Consider the following 10,741-nt stretch of genomic DNA (forward strand, 5'->3'; position numbering starts at 1 on the left):
AGAGACCTCTTTAATCACAAGATTTATCCTAATTCTTCCTATTAACTTTTGTATGTGTTTTAACAACAACAATGATTTATTGCAAATGAATGACCTCATTGCAAAGTTGTTTGGCTTCTTTCTTTTCACAAATTTCCTACAACCTTCTACAAATCTTGATGACACCAAGTTGGTAAATGTATTTCCACTAGCCAAAAAAGAAAATTGCTATAAAACAAGGCTAATGATAACAACAACAACATTACATATCCAACCACTAAACAAAGGAGACCAATACCTGTGGGTTTGCATGCCCAACTAACAAGCAATATTTTCATAACTGCCAACCATAAAGACACTAAATACATTGCACTTTGAACCAAATGAACATGTGCTCATTTTTCAATCATTGTAATAGGATTTTTTATTTTTTTTTAAATCCTTAAAATCTTAAAATTTTAGGAATTATTGTTATTATTATTACTTTTGAAAAAAATACTTTTAAGTAAAATAACTTTTCATCCTGATTTTTTGGGAAATTCAAATGTCAAATTCATAGAAACCTCTAATGTCAACTCTAATTAACCCACATTGTTAAAGAACTTGTCCTAAATAAATTATAGAGTCTAATGTAAATCTTTAATATTAGACATTGCATTGCACACAGTATGAATGGGAACCAAGTTGTAGAATTAGTGGTGTCTAAGTTGTAGTGGAAATTCAACAAACCGTGAGACCATATGTTATGTGGACTTATCCCTCTTGTAGACAATAGCGATCTCCCTAAACTTTAAATAACCCTTGTAAAAAATAAACAGGGTACTACTACCTTTCTCTAGACTCTAATTAACTGAAAGCAACTAGAATGATAGAACCCTCTTACCAATTTAACAAAATGATTGATGAAGTCCCTCAAAGCTTTTGACCATTTTCTCCTTGATGCTCTAGATGTCCTCTCATCGCTCCTGACAGCTTATCCATACTATCTTGAAAGAGATCTGCAAAGACATAGGCAAATAAGATATCAAAGCATACAATATATAACCAAAGAGATAAATGGACTAATTAACGAATTATATATAAACTGATGAATATGCATCCGAAATCCATGTAGGTGATCAAGAAATCTTACAAATTAAATCAATAAAGATGTAATTGAGAAAGAACAATTTCTTTTATCTTCATAAAACTAAAGAAAAGCCTTACAACCATATAGGCTTGATGTTGCAAGTCCCTTCTACAATATCCAACACTCTCCCTTGCAAGAAAAGCCTTCCAACCTAATCTCAACAACATAAACCTACTTCCAACCGTCCTCTCCAAATCCTCAGACCTGTAGTGGCTTTATAGGCCAGGAATGGGAAGTTTTGGATCCATTCTCCAAGGGATGAGATCCACTATTAGTGGGATAGAGGTTCCACAAAGGAAAGGGAGCTACTCCATGATAGGAGGGATCAATACTAAATAGGCACCCATTCAAAGCTTATTGGTTGTGATAGATGCTCTCAACAATGCTTCTAAACTTTACTTTTCATTTTTACATACTTTAAGTCATGTTCGCAAGTCATAATGGAAGACAATGCGTACTTATGTGCAACTATTAATGGTCTTCTTTGTGTATGCGCAAAAATCAACTAGGGAACTGCACAGATAGCTAAAATCAAGGTTTTGTACTATGGGATCCAAGAATTCCACTTTCTTTGGGATGGTTTAGTTTCAAACTTGCATTAGAGTACTCTCGAACACATTCATGGATAGCGAGAGATCCAAACCAATGGTCATTTGCCTAATGCAACAAAATGGCATGTAGCACCAAATAAAATTAGCCTTAGTCATTCGACTTATATTGACTAATCACAAAAATAAAATTTATAATTTATATTATTGTTTTTATTGTAAATCAAATTTAATATATTTTAAATATTAATTATTTTTAGTTTTTAAAATAAAATTTAATTAAATATTAAACCTTATGAAATGGTATTATTAAATTGGAATTATTGAATTTTTCGTTTGTGGAAAACTCAACGGTTACAATGAATTCTTACAGTAATGCCACTGCATAGCAATTTGCAGTACCGCTGTTTTTCATGCTACATAGGCAGTGCTAAGGCAACGTTACAAGTGGTAAAGTGGGATACACGAATCTGAACATTTGAGAATATCAAAGATGAGATCCACATGAACTTGCAAAAGGACCTCCCCTGGTCTGCCAGGTGTTATAAGAGTTGCAACTTTGACACTTGTGTGCAACAATGTGAAAATTTACTTTAGAAGTTACTCCACAGTCATTGCATAAGATCCAAACCTGCTCAAATGACCGACGAGAAAGTGGTGAGGTATTTTCTCTCACGCTACCATCAGACAACTTACCATTTTGTTCTTATAAGCTTGAGGCATTGGAGTCAAAGCAACCTACATGACAAAAAAAAATATCAGAATCCACTCAAGAAACTTAAAAAATCAATTGCCATTGGACGAAAGAAAATTTCAAATATGAGAAATCAAAATTAGCAAAAACACATCTAATAAGCTACTCTTTATACAACCCATTGCAAGTTGACTTCAAGATGTTCATCTTGTCGAAAATATCTACCTCTCGGTCAAGTTTCTCCCACAATTTAGACATATCACAGACAGATTTGGAGCACACTGGACAAGAAAATCTGCAAAGGAAAAACAAACATGTTAGAATGGCAAGACATTTGAAATAAAATTAAAGCTGCTACAAGCTGTGACCACAGATCGCTGAAGAAGGTACCATCAATGGGCATATCAGTGCAAGTATATCTAGTATTGTGTAATAGTATATGTAGACTGGAAACAAGAGGTTGTGAGCCAGGGCACAAAACAGGCCACATATGAAACTTACTGAAGTGTACCTACAGGATAACGCTTTAGGACGGTATTGCATGTAAAGCCATAGGTGGATAAGAAGGGGATTATTGATCATGTGAATAAAATCTCAATACAGGGATATGACTATTCGAGAATTCTGATATACATGAGCAAAGCTAACTGATCATTAAGCAAAGTCAACTGTTTTTTGATAGACATGAACAAAGTCAACTGTTTGACTTTTATCATATCAAGCATATCAGGTATTCTACTATAACAAGATAGCTTGCCATGACATATATAACAACTACAAGGCAGGACACTGAAACCACTGATGTTGTTTTTATAAGAGCAAGAGAAAAATAACATAAATGCACCCGGTATAGCTAGGTAATCCGAAGCTAGCTTAGAAGTGGGTACTATTGGTCGGCTTTTTTCTTCCTCTGCTTCCCCTCTCTCCATTAGAAACAGTGAGCGTCCATACCGATGAGAATGAATCCATTACTATCTTTCTATGCTTTTGCGTTAGAATATAAAGGTCAGGTGCACTGGTTTCGTCATATCTCTCTACAGTTGGAAAGAGCCAGAGTGCTGAAGGCGGTCAATGGACTATGTGTGCATTGCGAGGCCGAATTCACAGGAATCAAGCGGTGGAAAGCCAGGAAACACGCCAGATTGACGTGGGACGTTGCCCCCCATGGCGAAGAAGAGGTTGGTCTGTGTGTTGTGGTGTCTTTGTGGTTTTCTCCAGATATTGGGTCAAGGGTTCGAGCTTCTTAGAGACCGGGAAACCCCCAGCTCAACTGAACTGCTCTCACTCACTCTGTGTATGTTGTTTGGATTGGATTGCTAGTGGGTCAAATTTGACTGTGGGAAACGGGTCGCTGGCTGTGTGTAGGTTTTCTTCCAGTTATTAGCTCTAGAAGAACTACTCCAAAGGATACACGTCCATCTTCTTATTAACCTGGCCATACATGAAATATTCTGGAGCCAGATACCTGAGATATGATAGTAGCTAGTTTTATGAAGCCTTGATTATAAATGACATTTATTTTCCTAAGGAAAGAGTTGGTGTAAAGAAAGAAATGGATATTTACCCAAATGTACCTACAATATCACTACCTATTGTTGTTTCTCACCCCCTCGAGAATAGATTCACTAATGGATTCCCACAGTCTGAAATAGAATCCAAGGCATCAGAAGGTAAACCTAGGATACCCACTTATTCAAGACATGTTCTCTAGAGACTATCACTTTGCATTTAAGTAATTTCATTCATCCTCTTATGCACATCTCAACAATTTTCCTTCAACCGATCAGTTTGGGTAGCTGCTTGAGGTACCGGAGAATAACGAAGATAAGCCTAAGCAGGATAATGACGATCAAGAAAGGTAGAGACCATCATCCACAGTTTGCAGTTCTGTAAAATAAAGAACATGACAAAGATTTTACTTAGAAAACAAGCTGTCAATAATGGGTTCCTGGAAGTAGTTGAATAGAAGCTACTTTGTTTTGTTTGGGTGATTATTATAAAAAGGTAATGATCAGTGAGTTTCTTTCCTTGCAACAGCTATGGACATAACCTTCCAGAGAGTCCATTTTCAAATCTTAATGGATCCAATCGTATTAAAACGGTATTAAATACTTCAGAGAAAACAGTGGGGAACATGCCCACTATTTCCAAAGCTTTAACACAAGCATCATCAACATCTGTTATCGATAAGGAACTTACTTGTTCTATATGCCTGGGTACTTAGAATATTCGTTTTTTTGACATTGTTATTTCAATGATTTATCTGTATTCTAACAACAGACAACAAAATCCGAAACTTCTACCTATAAGTCTATGTGCAGATGCCGTTGTGGAGCCGAAGCAATTAGCGTGTAGCCACTTCTTTTGTTTGAAATGTGTGCCAAAGGTGAGATAAACAAAGCACTCATTTGCATTATTAAATCAATATATTTTAACATATATAATTGATTCAGGCTGCCATTTCTGTGAATTCTGCTGGTGCAGGTAATTAAATTGTCTGAGGAGTGCCCTATCTGTGTGCAACACAAGGGCAACCAGGTCTTTAAACTTTCTGGAAGGAGAGATTTATAATTTGATTATTACCCTTGGGAAAGAGAGCCAGTCCCACACCAAATGAGTGGTAGTTATACAAAATATACATCATGATACTCAGCTTGGTCCATTTCTCAGATGGCACTGGGTCTAAAATATAAAACAATTTGAAAATGGTGCAAATGCAATCCTTTGTATCTATATGAAGATACAGATAATGTACACAGTGCTCTTCTAATCTATGCTGATTTAGATTCAATGATATTTGCCAGAGGGAATTCCATCTCCAACAAGGTTCATATTATGGATGGAATACCTATCATATAAGTACTGCCTTGACCAGATATGATGTCCATTTCCAACGTCAGAGAGATGTGAATTTTTGCAATATGCACTTATCATGGCACCAAAATTTATAGGCCTTAACATATTTTTGTTTTGGCCTGCAGTAGAGACAAAAAAAACAGCAAGAATATCCATTCCAATTGACCATTACTTCCTGAGGTTCCTTCAGTGACAAGACTGGAATCTTCAAGCTTCACAGTAATGGATTTTAATACCCTGATTTGACTCTAACTGAGCAGTTCTAAAAAGTTGCATAAAGTTTACAAAGCAGAAGCTATACTGTAGCTTTCTTCGATGAAAGGGAAAATTACCAACAACTTGAGTATATTTACAGACAAATATCTCAAACTTGGTAGTGAGAATATTACAGGTTTAGCAAGGGTAACTCCAAGACAGACCTAGCCAAAGATGTCCTTGTTCTCATGGACATTTAGTATGAAATTTAAGCACCTACTACGTTGGTATAATGATATAATCTGTCATACAGTTTCTATTACTGTAACTGCTCTTGCACACCTGCCACTTAATCCATATCATTATTACATAATCGCAAATTCAACCTTAATTTAATTCTTTTTTAACATGTTAGATTGATAACATCACAAGGTGAACCCTCAATGGCCAGTTTACTGTGATCATCAACTTTTAGCATATAATGAAAATTTTATGATATACAGTTGGCCTTATAACAGAAAACTTCTATGATAGACAGATAAAAAGTTTATACAGATATTTGAAAATTAGAAATTTGTAGAAAATTTTATAACAGCAAAAGCTGCAAATATTGAAAACAGTAACATTTTAACAAGATGGGAAAATGAAAAGAACCTTATTTTTGTTCCATTGGACCAACAGAAATAAATATCAGGTAGACAGGCTGTAAAAATATTACACTGTAAAAAGGAGCATATAATAGGAAAATATCAAGATGAACAGTTACTTGCAAGAAAAATAAAGAAAACATAGGCTATTTCACATGAACGGAAAATTCAAAAATAAATACAGATAGCTAGCAATGCAATTTTATTCATATCATTATAGTTGTTAGGTTGTGATGAGCATCATATTTCCTACTTGAAATCATGCTTCACTGTCACACATTTACAAATGAATGGTGGAATACATATCCAAAAGTTGTCAGTTTGGGCCACACACGCCACCAAGGTTTTTTTTCCAAAACTTTGCCCATACTCGGATGCAATCCTACAGCTGCTACAGCGCTTTTAGTCTTGACCTGCGTAAGACACTTGCTGTGACACCCTTCACAGTCACATCCATCAAATATTTTTATGACCTTATGATGACCTTCCTTCACAGTCACATCCATCAAATATTTTTATGACCTTATGATGACCTTTCTTCAGTCACATCCATCAAATATTTTTATGACCTTATCCTTGTCTTCTCCTATGCAGAAACAGGCAATGTCTAAAAATATACATCGATCCTAATAATATCTTTTTGAGCAAATTGAAGCTGCAAAATTATATTATCGAAAAAAAACAATTGAGATTTCAAATTGCCATAAAGTTCCCACCATATTCATCTCAAAATCTCAAAAGACTGAAGGGCATATTCTGTTATATCCCCTATTTATGGCCATCCCGTAATAGAAAAGAGCATGTCGACATGCTTGACATAAACTGTTTTAATAATAGATTTCTGAGCTACATCACAAGTGTCTAACCGTACTGTACAATCTGTTCAAACTATGAAACAAAATGAAATCGTGAAAAAAGACATCTATCCAAAGCTAAGGCTGAAGCATACCAGCAAAATGACAGAGAGCAAAAAGTCATTGTCAAAATTCTCATCACATGGATGCCTTTTCATGTACCCCTTCTCCCGGCTACATATAACAAGCTCCTTACACTTAGCCTTCGCAAGCAACATGCCCGTAAACATCCATCCCATCGAGGAAGAGAAGGAAATCCAAGAGTGAAGAATATATATTTCTCCCCATTTTACAAGTTATTTTTCACATCGATATTTTTCAGATTACATTTCTGAGCAATATCATCTAAACATGTCTTTCATGGGCTTGAATATAGATTCCCTCCAAGAGTATCCATGACTTCCACCACACTAAACATTACACATTCTTTCCTCTCTTCATAAATACGGCCATTCATAATTTTATTATGCTTTATATGTTGGTGGGAAGGGTTCTATCTTTTGCAGCGATTGGTTTTTCCAGTAGCCCAAATCATTTATTATTTAAAATAGCAGTTCAAGTACTCGGAGATACCCGGGACAACCCATCATTAGCATGAAAAAACTATAGCGCTTCAAGTACTCGGAGATACTGGGGAAAAACCCATAGCTGGTATGTAAAAACATTTAGTGACTTCTTCAAATCACTACAGACTTCAAATCACTACAGAAAGAGTCTGGCGGAAGGCGTGCAACCAAAAAAAGTTCTTCAGAATGTTCGTTATTGATACCAGTTAGCTCATAAATGGAAAGTTTTGGTTCCTGAGATAGGAAGTATATCCGTATAGCAACATTTAACTAAAATCGAGCTACCAGAAACAAGGATATCCCTCACTGTGAAGTCAATGCACGCAGCAGCTCAACATGATCCACATCATCTAAACTTCTGAAAGTCTGATTTGATGACCTCTGGAGTCTGAACATCGCCATGCCTTTTTCAAGGCTATTCATTCACCGATGCATTCCAGTCAAATCCTTGTAAAATTTGTCATTTAATAATATTAAAATGTTCTTAGCTGCATATTCTCTTAAGGTTAAACACAAAAAACATTTTGATAGTAACCTGATCTCTTGCAGTTGAAAAGATATTTTAAGGGTTATCCCTCATTCCCACCAAAATACGCAATACTCACAACCTTGGCTTCCCTGCCGTGCTGTTGCGGCAATTTTATTGTATTTCCAAAATCTTCTAGTTTTCCGCTCAAACCACCTGTAATTGTGTGTGTTCAGATCCAATGGCTCAATGCCTTTTTTCTACACATTACAAAACTTTTATATTTGGAATTAGATCTTTAACTAAAACCCTGAGCAATGCCTTCTGCATAAAGAAGAGTTGTTCCATACCCTGGGATGGAGAAGATCCCTGAGTACGTGTTTTTGTCTTTGTATTACTCCATATAGAGAACAACTAGTTTTGCATAGCTATTAAAACTATTTAAAATAGTAAATAAACTATTAAAACAACCAGTTTAGAATAGACCCACATTATCTTTGGACTTACATGCTAACATAGCTTATTTCAAATTTAGATATACCTGTGTTAAACTCTTATTTTTTTTAAGCCTTAGCAGGATCAAACAAAGCAAACCGCAAGGAGTGCCAAGAAAAATAGACACCTCTTAGTACACAATAGATCTGGGATAATAAGGCTCCATGCTAGTATCGATCATTTCTTAACAGATCTGGATTGATAAGGATCTAGAGCTATTAAGGAAATATGGGGTTAGAAAATACCAGATGAACAGAGGCTGTTGCAATAGCTTCTTGTGTTTGAGAGTCGAGTTTGACCCACATTATCTTTGGACTTACATGCTAACATAGCTTATTTCAAATTTAGATATACCTGTGTTAAACTCTTATTTTTTTTAAGCCTTAGCAGGATCAAACAAAGCAAACCGCAAGGAGTGCCAAGAAAAATAGACACCTCTTAGTACACAATAAAACTGGGATAATAAGGCTCCATGCTAGTATCGATCATTTCTTAACAGATCTGGATTGATAAGGATCTAGAGCTATTAAGGAAATATGGGGTTAGAAAATACCAGATGAACAGAGGCTGTTGCAATAGCTTCTTGTGTTTGAGAGTCGAGTTTTCCCAAATCCGCGTAACCAAAGGCGAAGGTATTCTTGTTGTCCTGAACCCGGAGGTTTTGAACAGCCAAAGCGATCATAAACCACCGAGGTCCGGACGACAATAACACGTTCGCTTCCTCCCGTCCGGATCAACAAGCGGTGTCTTACCATAAATAAGACAAGAGTACCAAATAAAAGAAGAACATCGATCATCTTCTTGAGGAGCTAATCCTGATCAGGGTTAGAGGAGATCGAGCTCTGACAACTTCACGCCATTTCGAACTGACATCTGAAAAATAGAGGAAATACGCACATGAACAGCGTCGTTCATAAACCCAATGCTTCCTCTCTTCCTCCATCTCCAACAGTACCACGTCGTGAAAGTGCAACCACTGTCATGTGTATTTAAATATCACAGATCTATCACCAAATTCTTGAGAAGTGGTGAGATCTTACCTTCTCCCGCTTGCCAGTATGGGTATGGGAAGGAATGGGAAATCTCTCAGCATGACGAACTGGATCGAACCTTGATGGAAAGTAGTTGACCTGTAATTCCAGCAATTGTTTTGTAAAAATCAAATCTCTCCATGAACATTGACTCGATGTCCAAGTAATACGAGAGGTATTGAAAAAGAAAAAGAATAAAATTATTTACCAACCTCTTCATCCCTGTGCATGAAGTTCATGAATCCCTCATGATGATTATTGTGATGTGCACACTTGGGTGCATTGGCTGGCAGCATCAAATAGTTGGGTCCAAGTCGATGCCTTTGTGTATCTGAGTATGAGAATATCCTTGTTTGGAGTAGCTTATCTTCAGTGTAATAGACACCAGGAACAACAAGAGCAGGAGCAAATGCAAGCTGCTCGTTTTCAGCAAAGAAATTGTCAATATTCTTGTTCAAGACCATGCGTCCTACAGGTTGAAGAGGAAAGATATCCTTGGGCCAATTTTTCGTAACATCTAAAGGATCAAAGTCATATTTATCCTCATCCCGAGGATCCATTGTCTGGATAAAAAGTTTCCATTCAGGATAGTTGCCTGCTGCTATAGAATCATAGAGATCCTCGGTTGCATGACTGTGGTTTGTCCCACCTACTACAACTGCTTCATCATCCAATAGACACTTAACTCCACAAGTAGGCCTCCAATGAAACTTCACATAGGTTTGCCTGCCAGCCTTATTAACAAGGGTAAAGGTGTGGACACCAGACCCATCCATATGCCTGTAGTTTAAAGGGATTCCAAGATCATCAAAGAGAAAGGTGAACATATGCAAACTCTCTGGGTGGTGAGAGAAGAAATCTTGAATCCTCCAGTCTTCTTGAATGTGACTTTTGGGATTTGGTTTCAATGCATGAACCATGTCTGGAAACTTCATACCATCGCGAACAAAGAATACAGGAAAATTATTTCCAACAAGATCGAAGTTCCCCTGCAAGAGAAATGAAAACCCCATGAGCTATATGGGAAAAAAAAATGGGGTAGCATCAATTACAGAATAATCCTTTGAAAGAACTTTCAAAAATAGTCAAATATTTGGCCGCTTCATAAAACGAGTATTAGAAGACCAAAATTGTAGCTACTGCAGAAAGCAAGACGGGAAAAAGCTTTGAATTACCTTCTGGCTGGAGGGAATGCCTTTGAGATAAGGTGAGCTCAATACCTGCAAAACACGGCACAGAAGGGCTCCATTTCTTGGAATCATTTTTTTTGCTCATATTCCT

General features: G+C 36.6%; 2 protein-coding genes across 4 annotated transcripts; both read right to left on the reverse strand.

The window, feature by feature from the left end:
* Positions 1-2,029: 2,029 nt before the first annotated feature.
* On the reverse strand, positions 2,030-9,331 carry LOC149164543 (uncharacterized). Of its 3 annotated transcripts, none has more exons than XR_016260707.1 (3): positions 8,004-9,331; positions 2,576-7,883; positions 2,030-2,394 (listed from the first exon to the last, which is right to left on the reverse strand). XR_016260707.1 is itself a non-coding variant. In XM_089432092.1 (3 exons), the coding sequence occupies exons 1-3, from the start codon at positions 9,224-9,226 to the stop codon at positions 2,385-2,387; spliced, it is 324 nt and encodes a 107-aa protein (XP_089288218.1). In that variant the 5' UTR covers positions 9,227-9,331; the 3' UTR covers positions 2,030-2,384. The 3 variants fall into 3 exon arrangements, 1 of the variants encoding a protein (XP_089288218.1); XR_016260706.1 differs by having other exon boundaries at positions 2,576-6,570; positions 6,618-9,331; XM_089432092.1 differs by having other exon boundaries at positions 2,576-2,645; positions 8,983-9,331.
* Positions 9,332-9,436: 105 nt separating this feature from the next.
* On the reverse strand, positions 9,437-10,473 carry LOC149164544 (catalase isozyme 1-like). Its single transcript, XM_089429520.1, has 2 exons — positions 9,673-10,473; positions 9,437-9,559 (listed from the first exon to the last, which is right to left on the reverse strand). The coding sequence occupies exons 1-2, from the start codon at positions 10,471-10,473 to the stop codon at positions 9,437-9,439; spliced, it is 924 nt and encodes a 307-aa protein (XP_089285646.1).
* Between the last annotated feature and the right edge of the window lie 268 nt (positions 10,474-10,741).

Source organism: Pinus tabuliformis, chromosome 5_1 (assembly GCF_031772625.1).
Source record: "Pinus tabuliformis cultivar Carrire ecotype Pingquan chromosome 5_1, CPIR1, whole genome shotgun sequence".
In the NCBI taxonomy this organism is placed as follows: Eukaryota; Viridiplantae; Streptophyta; class Pinopsida; order Pinales; family Pinaceae; genus Pinus; species Pinus tabuliformis.

Bases quoted from the DNA above. Each gene is read 5' to 3' on its own strand.
- LOC149164544 (XM_089429520.1), bottom strand. From the start codon at position 10,473: ATGGGGTTTTCATTTCTCTTGCAGGGGAACTTCGATCTTGTTGGAAAT. The intron at 9,560-9,672 runs GTTGGTAAATAA...CTGGAATTACAG, and splicing joins TCATGCACAGGGATGAAGAG to GTCAACTACTTTCCATCAAG.
- LOC149164543 (XM_089432092.1), bottom strand. From the start codon at position 9,226: ATGATCGATGTTCTTCTTTTATTTGGTACTCTTGTCTTATTTATGGTA. The intron at 2,646-8,982 runs GTATTTTCTAAC...TTTCCTTTGCAG, and splicing joins CAACAGCCTCTGTTCATCTG to ATTTTCTTGTCCAGTGTGCT.